The sequence below is a fragment of the Podarcis pityusensis genome, assembly GCF_964106645.2.
Source record: "Podarcis pityusensis genome assembly, chromosome: 4".
Lineage (NCBI taxonomy): Eukaryota > Metazoa > Chordata > Lepidosauria > Squamata > Lacertidae > Podarcis > Podarcis pityusensis.
The window spans coordinates 5,431,212-5,454,457 of NC_138027.1; the positions used below are offsets into that span (position 1 = coordinate 5,431,212).

General features: G+C 48.6%; 1 protein-coding gene across 5 annotated transcripts in view; it reads left to right on the forward strand.

Moving 5' to 3' along the window:
• PDE2A (phosphodiesterase 2A) overlaps positions 1-23,246 on the forward strand; it is a 374,629-nt gene that overhangs the window by 288,432 nt on the left and 62,951 nt on the right. For all 5 annotated transcript variants that reach the window (XM_081001873.1, XM_081001875.1, XM_081001876.1 and 2 more), the window contains one exon: positions 60-148. In XM_081001873.1, the coding sequence (XP_080857999.1) occupies positions 60-148 (89 nt within the window). The remainder of the gene's footprint in view (positions 1-59; positions 149-23,246) is intronic.

Consider the following 23,246-nt stretch of genomic DNA (forward strand, 5'->3'; position numbering starts at 1 on the left):
TGTGACTTATTCTGCAGTGGCTTAACATGGCATAACAATCTGTACTCTTTAACCCTCAGGAAAGAGTGTATGTCTACCTCCTGGACGGGGAAACCCGGCTGACGTGCAACGACCCACCCCATGAGTTGCCACAGGAGGGGAAGCTTGGGTAAGCGATATCATCTCTATGTGGGGGGTGGATTTCATATAAAGAGATCTCAGTGTAACCCCAGCATTACCATCTTCTGCAAGAGTTGTGCTATAGCATGTGGTATTGATTTTATTGGTCGAGAAAGAGAGTGAATCGGCTGTAACGTTCTTATTATTTCCCCATCTGTTAATATACTACAGATATAGTCCTAGTGGTGCAGCAATGAAACTGCTAGCATATTGGCAAAGCTAAATTGGCTCTGTTGGGACACGGGTGGCGCTGTGGGTTAAACTACAAAGCCTAGGACTTGCTGATCAGAAGGTCGGCGGTTTGAATCCCCATGAAGGGGTGAGCTGCCGTTGCTCGGTCCCTGCTCCTGCCCACCTAGTAGTCTGAAAGCACGTCAAAGTGCAATTAGATAAATAGGTACCGCTCCAGCGGGAAGGTTTCCATGCGTTTCCATGCGCTGCTCTAGTTCGCCAGAAGCGGCTTAGTCATGCTGGCCACATGACCCGGAAGCTGTACGCCGGCTCCCTTGGCCAATAAAGGGAGATGAGTGCTGCAACCCCAGAGTCGGCCACGACTGGACCTAATGGTCAGGGGTCCCTTTACCTTTACCTTTAAGCTGGCTCTGGTATGGTGGAGGGGGGACAGTGCATTGAGATTCCTGCATTGCAGGGGGTTGAACTAGATGCCTCGTGGGACCCTTCCAACTCTACAATTCTATGATTCTATGATTGCACTCTAACACAAAAAAAATCCCCAACAACTTCAGCCCATTTGCTGCCTTCTTTCCTCTCGGTCTTAACGTGAAAATGCCGGTCTGATCACTCTCAAATTTCCTTTCACAAAGCCTTTTGCTTTTCACAAGCTCACTCAGCCACTGCTGTGTCATCAGATTCACAACAGCTAATTCCTGATGGTGATTTCTGATTGTACCTTTTATTTTATTTTTATTTTTACAGATTGGGATTGCGGGGTGGGTGCCACAGACTACACACTTCTGAACTCCAGGTCAGGGAAAGGACATTTTTCTTGAAGGCTATGCATACTGAGCAGAGAGAATTCTCCATATTGACTGGAGAATGTACAGTAGGCGAACACGGTGCAGGTGTTTGCGTGACGTCACAGGTGCTAGCCAATTGGCGTCCTTCACAGCTGTGTTTTGCAGGGGATTTGAAGAACCTGTTTATTTTTAGCTTGACCCTGGTGAGGAAAAAAAATACATGTGCATTGAAGGGAGTGGTGGTTCCAAACCTGCTCCTTCGCTGTAACTGTTAAATCTGTTTTTGTCCAAATGTTATTGAGGGTTTTTCTTATTTTTATTAAAAATAAGAGGCTTTGTGTTTCTGCTGGAAAGAGGAAAGGATGCAAAACTGCCCATAATGATTCCAAATCGCCCTGCTTTATCTGCAGTTGCTGGTCTATCACTTGCAAATCAACTTGCCGCCGTCAACAAACCAGTTATGGCGAAGGCGATGGCTCTTCCTCTGCAAAAATAACATTATCTGAGTTACGATTCACTCGACTGCGGCATGTTCTCCTGGTCCCATCTGGACCTATAAAGTGCATCCACTTCAGTGACCTCACAGAGATAGATAGATGCACATAAAGCCACTCTCGCTGTGTGGATACAAGATACGGAGCTTTATAACCTTTCGCTAAAGCCTGCCAAGAACAGGCCACGGGTCTGTTCAACCCAAGCACAATATGCAGTCTTCTTGGTGAAAGCCACTGCAGGTTGAGGGCAGCCTTCTCAGGTAGCTATTGATTTCATTTACTTATTTTACTAATACCCTACCTTTCCTCCAAGGGAGGTGGGTGTTGCTGTGGTCTAAACCACTGAGCCTAGGGCTTGCCGATCAGAAGGTCGGCGGTTCAAATCCCCGCGATTGGGTGAGCTCCCGTTGCTCGGTCCCTGCTCCTGCCAACCTAGCAGTTCGAAAGCACGTCAAGTGCAAGTAGATAAATAGGTACTGCTCTGGCGGGAAGGTAAACGGCGTTTCCGTGCGCTGCTCTGGTTCGCCAGAAGTGGCTTAGTCCTGCTGGCCACATGACCCGGAAGCTGTACGCCGGCTCCCTCGGCCGGTAAAGCGAGATGAGCGCCGCAACCCCAGAGTCGGCCACGACTGGACCTAACGGTCAGGGGTCCCTTTACCTTTACCTTTCCTCCAAGGAGCTCAAGGGGGCATGCAGAGTTTTCGTGTTCCCCGTTCCCCCCTCACACCAACCCTGCAAGGTAGGCTAAGCTGAGATGCAGCCACTGTGACCTAAGGTCACCCAGTGAGATTCAAGCGGCCGAGTGGAGATTTGTACCCTGGTCTCCCAGGCCTTAGACTGACACTTTTAACTATTACACCACCACTGAGACCAGAAAGCAAGAGGAACTGATTGATGGATTGATTGATCTATTATATTTCTATGCCGCTTTTTATTCAAATGATTCCCAAAGCACCTTATAATAGCTTAGTTGGTTAGAGTGGATTCTGACATATTCCTGCATTGCAGGGAATTGGATTAGATGGTCCTCAGGTTTTCTTCCAACTTTGTGATTCTATGAGAAATAACAGGTAGAACATAATAGGGCATCACAAATCATATAGAATAATTAACAAATCACCGGTAAAACAATTGCAATCTATAAAGCACTGCAAACAAAGGAACAACTAAAAAATGAGCTAAATGTCACAATTAAAGCAAAAGTCTTATTATATGATTAACAAATCAAGACTGCATTTACAATTAATGAAACAATAATTAACAGCATTAGCAAAATACCAACCAAAAGACCAACTCAGCACTGTTAAGTTCATACTCTCCACACCCCCGTGACTCAAAATTTTTTATTCTATTTCACTCATTAAATTACATATACAGCTAATGCCCTCCCAGCTGCTCTGCTCTATTGCAATGAAATGCAGGACTAGGATGGAAAGGAGAAATCTAAGAGCTGAAATCTCCTTGAGGAGGTTTAGAGAATGCTTTCCTAGCCTGGCGCCCTCCAGGTGCTTTGCGCTATAATTCCCACCAGCGCCAGCATCCCGTAGCGCTGCATCAACTACAGCTCCTACATGACCAGAGGCAGCTGTTCTGCTTCTCCCTCCTTAGTACCAGCCCTTTTTGGTGCGCTTGCGGCTACTCGACTGCAACCCGACAGCCAGTCTGGGAGAGGTGCCAGTTGCCAGCGGCAGATTAATGCCCTCCCCAGGCTGTTTACAGCCCCTGGCTGTTATCTACTGCAAACAAGTCAGCGGCAGGCAGACAAATCGTTTTCCGCGGATATTGCTCCGCTGCCTCAGAGTGCCAGAGGATAAGACGGCCTCCGTCGGCCAGAAGTCAGCCTGCCCACACCCAGCCCCTTTGCAGCTCTCGGACTGGCACACTGGGCTCTGGGAGGCTCTCGTGAGATCATAGAATTATAGAGTTGCAAAGGGACCCCTGAGGGTCATCCAGTCCAGCCCCCTGCAATGCAGGAATCTCAGCTGAAGCATCCATGCCAGGTGGCCATCCAACCTCTGCGTAAAAACATCCAGGGAATCCCTTGAGATCTCGGCTGGTCCTATGAGATGTTGTGAGAGTCTTCCAGAGCCTCTTAAGCAAGGAGGAGAACTTAAAAGCTCTCTGCCTTGCATTGGGTGGGAGATCTTTCCAGTGCAGCAGGTTAAGAAAGCTAAGGTCGCTTGGATGGGGCGGTTCCAAGGGGATGCTTCGAGGATGTAAGTCCCACGCCAGTTGCAAATCGACCGTATAAACAGACAAGCAGTGCTCAACTTAGAGCAGGTGTCGGCAAGGTTCCCTCATAAGGCTTGGTTTCCTAAGACTTGAGGGCGTCTTATGTTAGAATCACAGGATTGTAGATTTGGAAGGGGTCCCACGGGTCATCCAGCCCAACCCCCTGCAATGTAGGTTAAAATCTGCAGTCCAGCTAAGTCAGATTGCTCCTAGCTGCCCTTGGTCATGAGGGTCCCAGAGCCCCCTTGGCTGGGCAAGCAGAAACTCCCCGCTTGGGGAAGAAATGCTTGATAAGCCGAGCAAACCGATTCCTATAACCACACACTGCCTGGCAGGATCAGGGAATATGAATGTTGGCTATGCTGCAGCGCCACCGCTGCATGTGGCTGGCAGGTAGTACTGCAACCACCAGCTTCGGAGGGATCAGATGATGGAAGGAGCCCACCTGAGTCTCACTGGCCTTATAAAAGCTGCCAGTTGCCCTGGCACCTTGGTGCAAGCGGCACCATCTCTCCATCGCAGGATGAGATTCCAGGGCCGCCAGCCCAAACGGGAGCAAACAACTTAGCTGGCTAATGAATTGCTCTTAAAGGAATGGTGAACGGCCATCCCTTGACAGAGGCATTGCACTGGGGCACGGCTGCAGGAGTGATTTTAACAGTCCTTCAGTTGCACAGCCGCTATTCCGGTGGCAAATGTTTGCTTATCAGGACACTTCTTGTGCTTTTATAGCCTTGCACACACGGGAGCTGCCGGAGGTTTATGGCCTACTATTCATTTTAAGGTCTGTTTGCTCATAGGGACTTTCAGCACTTTTTTTCTGGAGATAGCAGATGAGGCTTCGGGGGGGGGGAGCGGAGAGGAGCTCACTTCTTCACCCTTTCTTGGCACCTGGATGAAACTGCTCCCCTCATTTCAGGGACGGCTTCTTTTGCAAAAGACGTTTGAGTCATCTCAGTTAAGATAATCAGGAAGCTGCATTGTACTAAATCAAACCTTTAGACCACTTAGTTCAGAACTGCCTGCTCTGACCGGCAGCATCTGCGCAGGCTTTGGGGGCCTTTCCACTCTACCTGGAGTTGCCACTGGAGGCCGGACTGAGACTATACTATCTGCCTGGAAGGTGGATGCTATCTCGTCCAGCCATGGCCCCTCCTTTGCCCTAGGGAGTTGCCCTCTGTGAGTCAGACCTTTGGTCCACTTAGCTCAGTATTGTCTACACTGACTGGCAGAAGCTCTCACAGAATCATAGATTTGGAAGGGACCACAAGCGTCATCTAGTCCAACCCCCTTCAATGCAGGAATCTCAGCTAAAGCATCTGTGACAGGTGGCCATCCAACTTCTGCTTAAAAGTCTCCAAGGAGCAAGAGTCCACCAGCTTCCAAAGGAGACTGTTCCACTGCCAAACAATTCTTGCTGTCAGAAAGCTCTTCCTGATGTTTAGTTGGAATCTCCTTTCTTGTAACTGGAAGCCATGGGTTCGAGTCCTACCTTCCAGAGCAGGAGAAAACAAGCTTGCTCCCTCCTCCATGTGACAGGCCTTCAGATCTTTGAAGATGGCTCTCATATCTCAGTGTCCTCTTTCCCAGGCTAAAAATCCCCAGCTCCTTCAACCGTTCCTCATACGGCTTGCCTTCCAGACCCTTGATCATCCTGGTCTCCCTCTTCTGCACATCTTCCAGCTTCTCAACATCCTTCTTAATGTGGTGCCCAGAACTGGACACAGGACTCCAGGTGTGGTCTGACCAAGACAGAACAGATAGAGTGGGACCATGACTTCCCTTGAGCTGGACATTAGACTTCTGTTGATGCAACCTAGAATAGCACTAGCTTTTTTGCTGCTGCATCACACTGTGGACTCATGTTCAGCTTGTGGTCTACCAAGAACCCTAGATCCTTTCCACATGTACTGCTAGTAAGCCAGGTGTCCCCCATTCTATATTTGTGCAGCTGGTTCTTCCTGCCTAAATGCCTTCAGGGTTTTGGACCTGGGGCTTTCCCAGCCCTACATAGAAAAGTCATTTGGGACTGAACCTGGGACCTTCTGAAGAAGAGTTTGGATTTGATATCCCGCTTTATCACTACCCTAAGGAGTCTCAAAGCGGCTCACACTCTCCTTTCCCTTCCTCCCCCACAACAAACACTCTGTGAGGTGAGTGGGGCTGAGAGACTTCAGAGAAGTGTGACTGTCCCAAGGTCACCCAGCAGCTGCAGGTGGAGGAGCGGGGAAGCAAACCTGGTTCACCAGATTACGAGACTATCGCTCTTAACCACTACACCACACTGGCTCTCTGTCACTACACCACACTGGCTCCCTTGGGAAGGGAGAAATAATACCACGTGTACAAAGTGCATGCAAACTTCCCTGGGATTCAGACAACCAACTGCCCACCCATTTCTTTAAAAGTCTTTTTTTAAAAAGAAAGAAAGAAAAGAAAAGAGGAAAAATAAACGCCCTCAGCCCTCTTGCCTAAGGCCAGCCAAATCTCCGAAACCCTGAAATTTCAGTGAGATGTGACTGCCTCCCAATTTCGTGGGGTGTCTTTGTCGCCTCCCCATCACCCTGCAAAATAAAACCTAGACCAGAAGATGCAGCCAAGCTCTAAAAAGTCCAACGGCGTCAATAGCTCACAGCCACCAAGTCCTCTAATGGCAGGGGTGATCTTTCCCCAGGGATCAAAAGGGCCAAAATGGGGCTCACGCCACTCTCTTCCCCCTTCCCTGTGTTATAAAGAGGTTAAGGCCACCACTAATCTCTCCGAATAGAGGGAGAAGGGCAGGACCAGCAGGGAGGCCCCACTCCTCGCTCGCTTGCTCGCCTGGGGGGTAATCGCTGCTCACCGTGGGCGATCAGGAAAGCGACGAATTACCCCTCCGCCAAACGGCAGGGCCCATTTCTGTGCAGCATGGCAATAAGCGCATATTGGGAATAATAATAGCAACAAATTAGAGACCGAGAGAGAGGGAGAGATTTGATTTGTTTCTGTCGCTTTTGCAGGGAGGGAGGGGCAGAGGAAAACCTGTCTCTGAAGTGCTGTCAAGAGAAGCATGTTGCGCTTCAGATTGACACACAGGGGGCAGGCATGTAGGCAGCGAAGTACAATAGGCAGGCAATCCAACACGCATCGGATTTTGGATTTTTTTTTAAGCGTGTGGGATGGCAGTGCTACCCCAGGAGGCGAGAAAACGCAAGTATACAGCGCGATCATTTTTGTTCAACTTCCAAAGGGTGTGTGTGTGTGTTTATGATTTGCATTCTTTTAAAAACCGACGGAGATGATTCATGCCAACCCCGCCTTTGCCAGCAAGGCATATTTCATCTCGTTTAGCTGCGTGGCGAGCCGCTGTTAATTGCATCCACGAAACACATCAAACGGAACCGGAGATAAATTGGAAATGGAGACTGACATGAAAAGGAAGACAGCCAGATCTGTGCCTCTATATCACACGTGCACCTTCCTTCCATGCCCTCAAGGTTGTTGGTCGCGGGTTTATTTTGTCACCTTCGAAACACACTTTGTGGGCTCCTGCAGTGTAGGCTTTGCTTTCATCTCCTGGAAAAATCCTGGGGGCACCATCCTGCCTGGCAGAAGCAGACGGGCAGGTAAAGGTCCGTCCGCACAGAATTGAACTGTGGAACTCACTCCCACTGGAGGAAGTGATGAGTATCAATCTAGAAGGCTTTAAGCCAAGGTTGGATGGCCATCCATCAGGGATGCTTCCTGCGTTGCAGGGGGTTAGGGCTAGATGACCCTTGCGATCCCCTTGTTAGCATTTCACTCCTCCGTTGCTGGATGTGTGATTGTTACATCACATGTCTGTGTTTACTTTCCAGGCTTGGGAAGTGTGAGAACGGAAGTCAGTCCTATCTCTCTAACTATTAATTTTAGGTGCTGACTACAGATGAGCTTTGTGTGCTAATTTAGTGTAGTCAACTGGAACTCTAGCAAAACGGGAAAACCCTATCGTGGTGTTTTACACTACCCTAACCTTTGAGCAGTGAGAGAATCCAGGGTTCCCAGGCCCTTCCTCAGGGTTCATCTTCCTTGAAATAAAGGTCAGTGGTGCCTTTAGGATACGTGCTAGTTATTTGCACGTGTATGCAACCTAAGTATAGTACCTCAGGTTAAGTATCGTACCTCGGGTTAAGAACTTTGCTTCAGGATGAGAACAGAAATCACATGGTAGTGGCACAGTGGCAGCAGGAGGCCCCATTAGCTAAAGCGGTACCTCAGGTTAAGAACAGTTTCAGGTTAAGAACGGAACTCCAGAACGAATTAAGTCCTTAACCCGAGGTACCACTGTACATTAAAACAGTCATTAAAGAGGGCTGCCTTCAGATGTCTTCTAAACGTCAGATAGTTGATTATTTCCTTGACATCTGATGGGAGGATGTTCCACAGGGCTGGCGCCACCACCGAGAAGACCCTCTGCCTGGTTCCCTGTAACCTCACTTCTCGCAGGGAGGGAACTGCCAGAAGGCCCTTGGAGCTGGACCTCAGTGTCTGGGCTGAACGATGGGGGTGGAGATGCTCCTTCAGGTCTACTGGACTTTAAAGGTCAACACCAACACTTTGAATTGTGCTTGGAAACATACTGGGAGCCAATGTAGGTCTTTCAGGAGTGGTGTTATGTGGTCTCGGCAGCCGCTCCCAGTCACCAGTCTAGTATCTTCTCTTAGATTCTAACCCTCCCCGGGTACAAGACTCCAAGAATGACAAGGGGCTTAGGGCATCATCCAGACTGAACCCCGCCCACCTCCCAAAAAACTGATAACATCTTTTTTTAAAAAAAACAAACAACTTTTCCTATCATCACCCAATGAAAAACTGGTGAAGCTGGCAACACAGCCCGGGTTCAAGAGAGTTTGCTCTGTGCTCATCCAATGCCATCTGTAGTTAAATGCCAGCCCCCCTTCTCCAACTTTGCTGAGGTGGAGCAGTGAAAAAACAAACTGGCAGGGAAGAAAAATGCACCAAACCGCTTTCTCTAATCTCTTAATTGCAATCTTTTTTTTTTTTAAGGTTGCTGTTTCTCCGTTCTTTGCAAAAGGTGTGATTTGCAAGCCGCCACGGTGCTTTGGGAATATTTCATTAGCACGGCGGGTTTGCACATTTAACCCAGCTCCCTGGGACTCCCGGAGTTTGCAATTGCTGCTTGAAAGGTTTCAGATCTTTCGACAAAGGAGCATTCAGGAACTGCAGGTCCTCCATAGCAGTGGGATGCTTTGGGCGTTTGCTTGAGACTGTCTTGCTGCAGATCCATTGACGGCCAGAAAAACCAAATGAGATCTGGGAATCTGTTGAGCTCGGCTCCTTGTCAAGGAATTTGCCGGGCCCTGAGATGGGATCCTCTCCCTGCCCCACATAACTCCTGCCCCTCTCCAGAGAGATATCAGCTTGCCTAACACTCACTGGTTTGCTCATTTCTATGTATAGGGTGCCTACATTCTGCATGTGGAAATGGCTTTAGATACCTATTAAAGGTAAAGGTAAAGGGGTAAAGGGACCCCCTGACCGTTAAGTCCAGTCGCACTCTGGGGTTGTGGTGCTCATCTCGCTCTATAGGCTGAGGGAGCCGGTGTTTGTCCACAGACAGTTTTTCCAGGTCATGTGGCCAGCAGGACTAAGCCGCTTCTGGCAAAACCAGAGCAGCGCACAGAAATGCCGTTTACCTTCCCGCCAGAGCGGTACCTATTTATCTACTTGCACTTTGACGTGCTTTGAACTGCTAGGTTGGCAGGCGCTGGGACTGAACAACATGAGCTCACCCTGTCGCGGGGATTCAAACCGCCGACCTTTCGGTCCATCAATTACCATATAGCATATATTTAACACAAGGAAACAGCTTCAATTTGTTGTTGACAAAGGACAGCTGGACATATAAAGGGCCCCATTACCGTAGTTTAGGGCTTCATCAAACCTAAATCTGGCCTTGTTCGGGGGTGGGGGGGTCAAAGGCACCTGGGCCCCTAGGAGTTGGCACCCCTTCTTGGCAGTTGAAACGGATGGAATATGCAGAATTAGCAAGTTTAACTTGCAAAATCAGAGAGCAAAATGAAATAGATTTCAAGGAGGATTGGAAAATGTTTGTAGGTTATTTTTTTAAAAAAAGATATTGTAAACGTGTTGACACGCTAGCAGGTTTGAAGTAAGCCCGACAGTGAAAGTTCTTTCGTAATAAAGCTGAGAAAAGAAGTTATAGATTCATTTTGATACACTGCAGCAAAAGTTAACCATGAGAAAACGTGGAAGGGGGGGAAGGAAGTCGACTTTTCAAAGTGAATGTTTACTGGGAAATGTTTGATTAATTGTCTTTTGTTTGTGAAAAGTTAATAAATAAAAATCTAAAAAAGGAGAGTTGGTGCCCTCGATCATGGTGCTGGCCTGTCCAGCCTGAATTTCAACTTCTGGTTGGCTTGGTCACCGCAGACGGCTTTCTTCTCCCCCAGAAGGAGCAGCCAAGTACTGGGTGCAAGAGGTCTATCAATGGCCATGAGCCACAAGGGCTCTGCTCTGCCTCCACTGTCAAAGGCTTCTGAATCCCACTTGCTGGAAACCACAGGAGGGGAGAGGGGTCTTGTGTTCGAATCCTGCTTGCAGGATAACGGGCATCTCGCTGGCCCTTGTGGAAACAGGATGCTGGACTAGATTGGCCATTGCAATCATCCAGGTGCCTCTTCTTCTGTTAATGCAGCAAGCAATCGATTTCCTCCTCTCCGGCTGTTGGTGGAAAAGATAAGGGGTTATTGTGGGCCACTTCATCATATGGAAACCATAGGCTGAGTTGTCACTTGGTTTCCTTCTCAGATTCACATCAGTCACGACTCTGAGCGGTTGTTTTTCATGGCAGGGGTAGGGAATAATGATCCTTCAATCTGAGACAGAAATGTAAACTTCTTTAAAAGTCTTGTTTCTCGATTTGCAACCATCTGTGCCCAGAGACCTGTGCCTAAGACGACAGGAGGCTCTCAGCGCTGCAGAATGACGACAGTTGGTCTGCCTCGGTCTGTGGGCCCAATATGGCCACTTTGGACGGCCTGCGTGGCTGGGATTTGTGGCAGATGCTGTTTGACAGGCAGATGATTAATTGGCTGGGATGAGTAAATGGCCTGCGGGAAAGAGAGAGAGGGAGGGAGAGATTAATAACATGCTAAAAATCAGTCTTTGCCAACCTGGCGCTCTCCAAATAAGAGCATTAAGAACGGCCTGCTGGATCTGGCAAAAGGAGACCCATCTAGTCCAGCTTCCTGTTCTCACAGAGGCCAACCAGCTGCCCCTTTTGGGAAACCATCAAGCAGGATTCAAGCACAAGAGCAGCAAGAGAGAGCCGGAACATGTCTTTGGATCGGCAGCATGAGAAACCAGCCCTAGGGTCGTGGAAATTCGGGAGCAACCTGCAAGCTGCCGAGCTGAGCTTCCTGTGATGGTCTGGGATTCAGACTCGGAGGCTGAACCTGAGGAATCCCAGCCTGCACAGGATTCCCCGCCTCCAGAACCAGCTGAGCCGGGGCTGGGGCATGAGCCTGAAGGGCCCTCACCTGTGCTGGATCCTCAGGTGCAGGCACCAGCTGAGTCTGCTCTGGCCCTGAGGTGATGAAGGACCCATTACCTGCAGGTGCTCCACTCTCAGCCCCATCAGAGAAAGCTGAGGTTGCCTCTGGGTCCGGTAACCCTCCAGCTTCTCCTGGGCAGAGAGGCGGAGTGAACTAAGTTCCCGCAGGAGGAGTGCTCGCCTCCAGGCCAGGAGAGGCGAGTCACCAGAGGATCGGGGCCGCCCTATGCCTCAGGGCAGATAAAAGTCAGCCAGCCCCAGTCCCAGGTTGCGGGTGCAACATTGTTGGTAGCCAGTTCCTGCCTGCACCCTGTCCTGCTCTTCTGGCAGAACTCCTGACCTCACTCGACTCCCTGCTTTGGACCCAGCTTCACCTCTGACGGACTGCATCCATACTGCACCCTCAACCTCGGACTGGACACGGACCTCGCCTCATGGATATCCCACAGGATCAGCATTCTTCCAGCATCAAGGGAGGGAGACTCAGAATGGACTTGCAGTTGTCTCTAGCATTCTGCCGCCACCTCCTCCTCTGCGGTGGGGCTTGGTTTCTGATTGGCAAGGCCAAGGAGCTGTCCAGCATCCCTAGGGTGCTGAAGCAGCTCAGCAGCTGTCCAGCCAAGGCACCACAACCCGGCTCCTGAGAACGCAAGGAGGTGCCCGATGGATTGCACTAAGGGCATCATCCCAATGGAGGAGTGTTCCTTTGGGGGTGAAGTCAAACCATCAGAGAGTTTCAGCACCTGTTGTGGCCGCAGAGACCAATACAGGAGAGACATGTTTTGTTGCAGCCAGGGCAGATGAATGCATCCGGTTGTGCTGTCGCAGATGCACCAGGGCGTTCCTTCGTGTTTTTTAGGCACGGGTGTGTGCTTTCCTGGTCCATGTCTTCTTCTTTTTCTATTCAAAATTAAGACAAAACATATTATCCAGAAACATATCATCCTTAGATCAAGGGAAGTAATAGCGCCACTGTATTCTGCTCTGGTCAGACCTCACCTGGAGTACTGTGTCCAGTTCTGGGCACCACAGTTCAAGAAGGACACTGACAAACTGGAACGTGTCCAGAGGAGGGCAACCAAAATGGTCAAAGGCCTGGAAACGATGCCTTATGAGGAACGGCTAAGAGAGCTGGGCATGTTTAGCCTGGAGAAGAGGAGGTTAAGGGGTGATATGATAGCCATGTTCAAATATATAAAAGGATGTCACATAGAGGAGGGAGAAAGGTTGTTTTCTGCTGCTCCAGAGAAGCGGACACGGAGCAATGGATCCAAAGTACAAGAAAGAAGATTCCACCTAAACATTAGGAAGAACTTCCTGACAGTAAGAGCTGTTCGACAGTGGAATTTGCTGCCAAGGAGTGTGGTGGAGTCTCCTTCTTTGGAGGTCTTTAAGCAGAGGCTTGACAACCATATGTCAGGAGTGCTCTGATGGTGTTTCCTGCTTGGCAGGGGGTTGGACTCGATGGCCCTTGTGGTCTCTTCCAACTCTATGATTCTATGATTCTATTCTATGATCCTTATTCCCCCCCCCCCCATTTTTCCTCCTAGTCTGTCGCTGCCAGTTCAGACCCCAGGAGTACAGAGGTGAAACTAAGGTTTTGGGGTTATTGTTTTTTGCCCTAATATGCATAAATTTGCAACAGCTGACACTGATTTGCATTTGCCATTTTACCATCTATCCACTCAGTTTGGAGAGGTCCTGCAATCCCTCTTTGCTTTAACCATCCTGAACAGGTTGGTGCCATCAGCAAACTTGAAAGCATGGGCACCAGAATAGGCGCCAGCTCTCAAAATTCATGGGTGCATCCAGACATATATAATTTGAGTGGTGCATCTGTTGTGTTAGTTTTGTTCAGATGTTCAACCTTCTGTGAAATGATTTGGAAGGAAGGAAGGGCTTGTAGTTGTTTAGTCATGTCCGACTCTTCATGACCCCATGAACCAGAGCACGCCAGGCACTCCTGTCTTCCGCTGCCTCCCCCAGTTTGGTCAAACTCATGCTGGTAGCATCAAGAACACTGTCCAACCATCTCGTCCTCTGTCATCCCTTCTCCTTGTGCCCTCCATCTTTCCCAACATCAGGGTCTTTTCCAGGGAGTCTTCTCTTCTCATGAGGTGGCCAAAGTCTTGGAGCCTCAGTTTCAGGATCTGTCCTTCCAGTGAGCACTCAGGGCTGATTTGCTTCAGAATGGAGAGGTTTGATCTTCTTGCAGTCCATGGGACTCTCAAGAGTCTCCTCCAGCACCAGAATTCAAAAGCATCAATTCTTCGGCTATCAGCCTTCTTTATGGTCCAGCTCTCACTTCCATACATCACTACTGGCAAAACCATACCTTTAACTATACGGACCTTTGTCGGCAAGGTGATGTCTCTGCTTTATAAGATGCTGTCTAGGCTTGTCATTGCTTTTCTCCCAAGAAGCAGGCGTCTTTTAATTTTGTGGCTGTTGAGGGAAGGGAAGAGGTAACATATTCCTCCTGTTGGCAGCTGAAGCTGGCTGGCCACAGCCCTGATTGGCCAGCTCACAGCTGAAGCTGGCCGTGCCCAGTGCTGATTTGTTCCCTCCCTATGTTGTCACAGCCACTTCCCCTGGAGCTGTTTTTCAAACTTTTGCAAAACCTATTCCCTCCCGCTTCCCCAAGGAGGAACAAAACTGAATGAAGTGTACATGCTGTGCTTTTAAAATTCTTCTTCTTTCTAAAACGAGGCAGCGTGTGAAGAGGGCTGGGCAGTAAACTGAATCAGTCTTCAGTTAGTATGTCTGGCATTGGAATTCAAGTCACAGGAAGAAGGTGGCTCCTCCTCTGCTCCAAGGGGAAATCTATGCTGCAGTTCCTGGTTTTTTTATGTACTTTTGTACATACTTAGATTCACTCTTCTATGAAGGAGAAACAAAATCCCCAGTTGCCAAACACAAACAGTCAGATCTCATTCATCAGGTCTCTGCATGTTCAAACAATGGACTCCTATGTCGTGGGGTTTCTTTTCCCTTAAAAAATGCATTTCGGGTTTCTTTTATTTGAATTTCAATTGCTTGATCCTCCAGAGCACACCAGATGATCTTGGTTTTCAGAAATACACCCATTCTTTTTATTCAGAATGGGTTGCAGAGAGTTTCAGTCTTTCAGCAGGTGAGGTCTTCAGAACACTCCAAATGAAACCCTGTTTGCAGGGGAAAATCTGAAAATTTGCAGCCAGGAAGCTGGTCCTATCTAGGCTGGCCTTGTAGCAGTTAACCTGTGGGACTCACTTCCACAGGAGACAGGGATGGCCAGCAATGTGGATGGTTTTAAAAGAGGATTAGAGAAATTCATGGAGGAGGAAAGGGCTATCGATGGCTCCTAGCCAGGGTGGCTCTGCTCCTCTTCCTCCACAGTTGGAGGCAGCAAAGCTTCTGAATACCAGTTGCTGGAAACCACAGGAGGAGTGCTCTTGTGTTCAAATCCTGCTTTTGGGTTTCCCAGAGGCATCTCGCCGGCCCTGTGAGAACAGGATGCTGGACTAGGTGGGGCTATTGGCCTGATCCAGCAGGCTTTTCTTATGTTCTTATGTACCGCAGCAACCGGCAACCAACATTTGACAGCAGAGGTAAAAAGGTAAAGGTACCCCTGACCGTTAAGTCCAGTCGCAGACGACTCTGGGGTTGAGGTGCTCATCTCGCTTTACTGGCCAAGGGAGCCGGCGTACAGCTTCCGGATCATGTGGCCAGCATGACTAAGCTGCTTCTGGAAAACCAGAGCAGCGCATGGAAACACCGTTTACCTTCCCGCCGGAGTGGTACCTATTTATCTACTTGCACTTTGATGTGCTTTCGAACTGCTAGGTGGGCAGGAGCTGGGACCGAAGAACGGGAGCTCACCCTGTCGCAGGGATTTGAACCAGCGACCTTCTGATCAGCAAGTCCTAGGCTCTGTGGTTTAGATCACAGCACCACCCACGTCCCTGACAGCAGAGGTTAAAAGGTAAAGGGACCCCTGACCATTAGGTCCAGTCATGGCCAACTCTGGGGTTGCGGCGCTCATCTCGCTTTATTGGCCAAGGAAGCCGGTGTACAGCTTCCGGGTCATGTGGCCAGCATGACTAAGCCGCTTCTGGTGAATCAGAGCAGTGCACGGAAATGCCATTTACCTTCCCACTGGAGTGGTACCTATTTATCTACTTGCACTTTGACGTGCTTTCGAACTGCTAGGTTGGCAGGAGCAGGGACCGAGCAACGGGAACTCACCCCGTTGCGGAGATTCGAACCGCCAACCTTCTGATCGGCAAGCCCTAGGCTCTGTGGTTTAACCCACAGCGCCACCCACGTCCCTGACAGCAGAGGTACAACACAGCTACTGAAGCTTTTCCAAAAGCCTCACAACCTTGCTCTGCAGGAAGGTTGGTGGGGGGAGCAGAGGGGTTGCTGTCGCTTTTTTTAAAAAAACAAATGAGGCAATAAGATCATCTCAGCATAACAGAGAGGCTGGCACCGAGAGCCGTCAAACCGGTGTCTTGCCATTTGTCTGTGATGGAGAGCTTGAGCAGGCCTGGAGGAGAGATGAGTTCATGACTCTCCAGGCCATTAAGCAGGGACCCATAGCCACTGGCAGTGACTGATGTCAGTGCCTGAGACATCCATCGGAACATCATTATTCTCACACAGCCAGGAAAGGAAGCCCATTAAACAGAGCCTATCTCGAGGTGCGCTGTGCCCTCAAGGGGCCATCAGTCACAGGGATGGGCTGAGAGCCGGGAGCCACGTCCCTATGAAGTCACATGTCTGGTGCTCTCCCTCCCAGCATTCACTTGGCAAAAAATCTTTTTCCTGTCCAGATGGCCAAGGAAGGCCATCAGCTCTTGCTCTCCTGGCCACAGTGCCGGATTTACGTAGAAGCTAAGCAAGCTATAGCTTAGGGCCCCACTCTATTGGGGGCCCCAAAAAATTTAAAGAAAAGAAAACTGGGTGTACATTTCCAAAATATACGATAAAAAACAAATAAAATAAAACCTACAAACAGCAACAGTGTTTTGTGTTATTTAGGCTCCTATGGTGTAAGTTATGGGCCTCACCTGCTGGCCTGCTCCCTAAAATATCACTGGTTTGCTCCTTTCTATATATAGGGTGCCTACATTCTGCTATTTATCATTATTAGTAGTTTGCACCATATATTTACACCTATTATTATGTCATGTTATAGCGACTTTCTAGAGACTAGGTTATGAGTCTTTGTAAATTGTGTTTCTAAATGAACTTTTGTTGTTGCCAAATGCCAGTGTGTTTGCATTATTAAGTTTGTGATGAATAAAAAATCATTTCAAGCTAGAGCTTAATAATTATTTCACTGTTAATATACTTCTTCTTAATTGTATTTCAGTTCAACAATTCCTTTGATAAAATGCATACTTTGTTATAAGCAAATGGCTTGAGATACCTATTGGGTTCATAAATTACCATATAGCATATATTCAACACAAAAAACAGTGGCAATATGTTGTTGACAAAGAACAGCTGGACATATAAAGGGCCCCATTACCTTCAGGAGCTGAGGGTCTCATCAAACCTAAATCCCGCCCTGCCTGGCCATATTTATCTATCTATTTATTTGATTCATTTAACCCGTCTCTTCCTCAAATGCACTTCTCTGAAAAGCAGCTTACAAATACATCTAAAACCACACCCTCCAACATTTCTCCGGTGAAAATGGGGTGGTCCTATTCCATCATCATCATCATCATCATCATCATCATCATCATCATACCCCACCCGTCTTACTGAGTTGCCCCAGCCACTCTGAGCAGCTTCCAAAATATGTTTTTTAAAATAATAATAATAATAATAATAATAATAATAATAACAACTATACAGGGCTGTACAATTACTTATCTCCTTGGCTCAGGGTTCGCATAACGCCAAACCCTCCAATGCAAATAGGTACATTCCAGGGTCATTTCAGAAACTGGGACAGCTTCTGTAAAACCAGGACTGTCCCTGGAAAATAGGGACACTTAGAGGGTCTGTAAAACTACAGTCAGCACCACAAATGTGTGTCTTTGTGTGTAACAGTTGAAGGAGCTGAGAATGTTTCGCCTGGAAAAAGGAGAGTGAGAGGAGAGATTACAGCCACCTTCAAAAATCTAAAGGGCTGTCACAGGAAAGACCGGCTAGGGCAACCCAGCCAGATGGGCAGGGTATAAATAATAAAATTATTACCATCTCAAGCTCTCAGGCTTGTTTTCTCCTGTTCTGGAGGGTAGGACTCGAACCCATGGCTTCAAGTTACAAGAAAGGCGATTCTGATGAAACATCAGAAAGAACTTTCTGACAGCAACAGCTGTTCAGCAGTGGAACGGTCTCCCTTGGGAGGTTGTGGACTCTCCTGACTTGGAGGTTTTTAAGCAGATGTTGGATGGCCATTTGTCAGGGATCATTGAGCTGAGATTCCAGCATTAAAGGGGGTTGGACTAGAGGACCCTCGGAAGAATCATCTCCAAGGAAGGAGAAGCAGGTGCAACACAGTTCGAGTAGGGCAGTGGTGGTCAAACTTGTTTTTGGACTACAACTCCCATCATCCCTGGCTAACAGGACCGGTGGCCAGGGATGATGGGAGTTGTAGTCCCAAGACAGCTGGAGGGCCAAGTTTGGCCACCACTGGAGTAGGGCTATAAAAGGCTCCCTTTCTGAAACCCTGCCAACCAGTGTGGACATTACTGAGCCAGCTGGACCAAAGATCAGCCACAGCTTCCCGTGTTCTCCATGTGGCTCATAATTTGGAGGAGAACGGTTAGGTAGAACACGTGCCTTACATGCAGAAGGTCCCAGAGTCACCTCCCAAGTATGGCTGAGAAGGACTCCGTGTCTGACACCCTGGAAAGCTGCTGGCAGTCAGTGTGGACAATACTGAGTTACATGGACTGATGTTACGGCTCTGTCCTAGGCTGCTTCCAATGTTCTTTGTCCCTGAAAGCTCTCCTCCTATCTCACCCCAGGCCTACTGAGGAGGGAAGGAACAGCTTGAATCAGTTTCCATCGACATGCCGCAGATAAGGATGCGCAGCGACTGAGAGATGCTTTAGGAGGAGGAATTTTGCCAGCCATAAATCAAAACGTAGCTGGAGATCAAATGCAGGGCTCATTGTGGGTTTTTGAGGGACTTGCCATGCCTCCTGCAGATATTTTCCAGCAGAAGAGATGTCTGTTTCCAAGGCCAGCTGCTATCGGTAACCCCTCGGTGGGTTGTTCATTCTGCATTCCCTTTCTGCTTCCAAGAGGCACAGCAGATGCCGGCAGCCACCGAGCTTCGCTCTGAAAGACCATTTCCTGCTCCCAGGAAACACCAGCTCTCTCTGGGGAACTGAGAAGCCTCTGCACCAACAAGACTCTGAATGCAGCTACCTCTGGAGAGGAGCACAGCAGCAGCGTACATTATTTTATTGTTTCATGATCTATTGTTTCACAGAATTTATACACTGCTCGGTAGTAAATAAAACACACCGGAGCGGTTTATTAGGAGAATAAAATTATCAGTAAAAGCAACTATTGAGATAAATAAAACCAGCAATAAACTAAAAACAGATGCTGGAGGAGACTCTTGAGAGTCCCGTGGACTGCAAGAAGATCAAACCGATCCATTCTGAAGGAAATCAGCCCTGAGTGCTCACTGGAAGGACAAATCCTGAAGCTGAGGCTCCAAGACTTTGGCCACCTCATGAGAAGAGAAGACTCCCTGGAAAAGACCTTGGGAAAGGTGGAGGGCGCAAGGAGAAGGGGACGGCAGAGGATGAGATGGTGGGACAATATTTTCAAAGCTACCAGCATGAGTTTGACCAAACTGGGGGAGGCAGTGGAAGACAGGAGTGCCTGGTGTGCTCTGGTCCAGGGGGTCACGAAGAGTCAGACACGACTAAAGGACTAAACAACAACAAAGCCCCATGGATTGTGAAGGAGGCATGCAGTTCATTTTGTTTGACGCCTGTCCAACAGCACGGAATTTTGCAGAATCTTCCCGAGGCTCCAGAATCCTGAGAGCCCAAGCTTTCATCTTTGTTTTTCAGTTTAAATAAAAGTCTGCTTCTAGCTCACATTGTTACAGAAATAGGCTGGGACACCCATCATCCTTCTCTGTAAAAAAAAGTTCAGTTGCCCAACAGATGGAGCCCTCAGACTGTACATCCCTGGTCAGTGCTGGAGGGGGGAAGGGGCTGTCCGTCCCGTTCTGGCCTGTCCTGGGCTTTGCAGTGATCCGGATGTGCAAGGATTAACTGAGCAATGAAAAAGCAGCAGGGAACTGTTTAATGGGATGATTCAATAATCCCATAGCCAGAAGTAACAGGAAACCACTAATTAAAGAGGAAGTAGCGTTGGAAGCTGAAAATGATTTAAACGAATAGGGGCAAGAGGAGATGGTTCATTCAAAGGCCTGCAGCGAAACAGGGATTTAAGTCAAAGAGGAGTACTTATGAGGAAACATGTATCAGGATCTTCCCCCTGGAGATGGCCTTTGCAGGATCATTATGGGAAATATACGGTTATATTAAGTGTGGAGCTAAAAGACTGCCAGATGATTGTGCAGGAGGAGTGCCACATGGCTTTTTTCCAGCCAGAACGTACCAGAACTCAGTTCCGGCACCTCTCAGGTTGGCAGCATTGCAGTTACAAGAGAACAAGGGAGGTGTTCGTGGTGAATTCCAGCACCTCTTTTCCCACACAAGGGGGTGAGGGGAGGTTTGTAAACAGTGGAGTGAGAGGGAAAAAGAGACCAATTTGCAATATGGGGCAGGGAACAGGCACTAACTTTCCTCTGTCTCTGGAGGGTGTGCCATTGACAGCCACAAAAGTGTGCCCCAAGGCACCTGAGATAGATAGATATTTAGGATCCACCCTATTCTCTTGACTGCAGTTTGGTTTAACTGATTGCAATATTGTATTTTTACATCAGTTACCCCACCCGTGGGAGCTCAGCCTGCAGCTGTATTGGAGTCGAATTTGTTTTCATATATGAATTTGTTTCTAACCATTTGCATATACTGATTTTTTAAACGTAGGGAACTGCTTTCATCTATGGAATCGTTTTTAACCATTGATGTCTTTGCTGTGAACCAGCTTTGAGATAATTTGTGGGATGCGATTAATGAATAGGATTAAATGAATGAATGGTGGAGCCAAGCAAGAAATATTCATAACCACCCTTTCCCTGCCTTTTATGCCCTACTAAGATCCATTACGCTGGTTCCCCCCCCCCCCACTTCTTTCTTGATCAGGAATTCAGCCCCTTCCTTCCAGAATCATAGAACTGCAGAGTTGGAAGAGACCCCAACGGTCATCTAGTCCAACCCACTGCAATGCAGGAATCACAGCGAAATAAAATTTAATTCTCTTTGCTCTGCTCTCTCTGTTCCAGCTCACCTTCAGCCATCCTTCTTTCCCACTTTCTGGTATTTGACATCTCCTATGGAATGCAGCTTGGCTTACTTGCTAGAGCTCTCTGGGGCGGTGTCTTCCGCAGGGGCCTGCTCCCCTTAGGGTAGCCCACCTGCCACACTCTCTGCTTGTAACGGACCCTGGTGTAATAATAATAATAATAATAATAATAATAATAATAATAATTTATTCAGGACCAGTGTTATGTGGTCTCGGCGGCCGCTCCCAGTCACCAGTCTAGCTGCCGCATTCTGGATTAGTTGTAGTTTCCGGGTCACCTTCAAAGGTAGCCCCACATTGAGCGCATTGCAGTAGTCCAAGCAAGAGATAACCAGAGCATGCACCACTCTGGCAAGACAGTCTGCGGGCAGGTAGGGTCTTAGTCTGCGTACCAGATGGAGCTGGTAGAGAGTTGCCCTGGACACAGAATTGACCTGCGCCTCCATGGACAGCTGTGAGTCCAAAATGACTCCCAGGCTGCGCACCTGGTCCTTCAGGGGCACAGTTACCCCATTCAGGACCAGGGAGTCCTCCACACCTGCCCGCCTCCTGTCCCCCCAAAACAGTACTTCTGTCTTGTCAGGATTCAACCTCAATCTGTTAGCCGCCATCCATCCTCCAACCGCCTCCAGACACTCACACAGGACCTTCACTGCCTTCACTGGTTCTGATTTGAAAGAGAGGTAGAGCTGGGTATCGTCTGCATATTGATGAACACCCAACCCAAACCTCCTGATGATCTCTCCCAGCGGCTGCATGTAGATGTTAAAAAGCATGGGGGAGAGGATTGAGCCCTGAGGCACCCCACAAGTGAGAGCCCAGGGGTCTGAACACTCATCCCCCACCACCACTTTCTGAACACGGCCCAGGCGTAGTCAACAAGGAGAGCATGGGGCTCCCTGCCTTTCCTTCAGCAACAAACAATCCTTAGCTTCTGTTCCTGCGTTGCAGGGGGTGGGTCCAAATGATCCTCGGGGGTCCCTTCCAGCCCTACCATCCTATGAATCTAGGAGACTCGGTCTCTTTTCCAGCTCTGCTGTTCTTCTTTTAGGGAGCTTCTGATTCACCAGGAAGTCTCGCCTCCCCAAAGGGAGAGCTGGATCTCGTGGGCAGCTGTAGCGGCTTACCATCAAATCCTCCGAAATGCCAGGGGGGCTTTGGCAGTAATCCTGACAAGGTGGCAAGAGGGAGGGAGGGAAGGACACACACACATATCACAAGCTGTTCTGCTAGCTGAAGGGAAATCAGGTGGGAAGCAGGAAAGCAATGGCCAGTTTGTGCCAGCAGCAAATATATATATATATATATATTCAAAGTGTTGGTACTGACCTTTAAAGCCCTAAACCGGGCTTTAAAGGACCAGGTGCACAGCCTGGGAGTCATTTTGGACTCACCGCTGTCCATGGAGGCGCAGGTCAATTCTGTGTCCAGGGCAGCTGTTTATCAGCTCCATCTAGTACGCCGGCTGAGACCCCACCTCCCCGCAGACTGTCTCACCAGAGTGGTGCATGCTCTAGTTATCGCTCGCTTGAACTACTGCAATGCGCTCTATGTGGGGCTACTTTTGAAGGTGACTCGGAAACTACAACCAATCCAGAATGCGGCAGCTAGACTGGTGACTGGGAGCGGCTGCCGAGACCATATAACGCTGGTCCTGAAAGACCTACATTGGCTCTCAGTATGTTTCCAAGCACAATTCAACGTGTTGGTGCTGACCTTGAAAGCCCTAAATGGCCTTGGTCCAGTATATCTGAAGGAGCGTCTCCACCCCCATTGTTCTGCCCAGGCAATGAGGTCTAGCTCCGAGGGCCTTCTGGCAGTTCCCTCCCTGCGAGAAGTGAGGCTACAGGGAACCAGGCAGAAGGCCTTCTCAGTGGTGGCCCCCACCCTATGGAACACCCTCCCATCAGATGTCAAGGAAATAAACAACTACCTGACTTTTAGAAGACATCTGATGGCAGCCTTGTTTAGGGAAGTTTTAAATGTCTGATGTTCTGTCGTGTTTTTAATATTCTGTTGAAAGCTGCCCAGAGTGGCTTGGGAGACCCGGCCAGATGGGCAGGGTATAAGGGTATAAGTTATTATTATTATTATTATTATTATTATTATTATTATTATTATTATTATGGTTGCTTGGCATCCACTTCTCTGGATCTGAGCAGCAATCAAATCTGCAAAAGCTGAGACCATGTCTCTTCCAAAGCCCAGATAATAATCTGTTGTTTTATCTTGTGAACCGCCCTGGGATCTTTTGATGAAGGGTGGTATATCAATCTAGTAAATTAAAATAAAATACTCTGTGGCTCAGCAGATTTGGCTGTACAGCTTCCTTCCTTCTCTACCTGGGATCCGTTCTTACACCTGTGCAGCCTGCTCTGACGCTAAACATGAGCTGCTCGGTGTATACGTATGCTTGGCTGCGATCCCCGC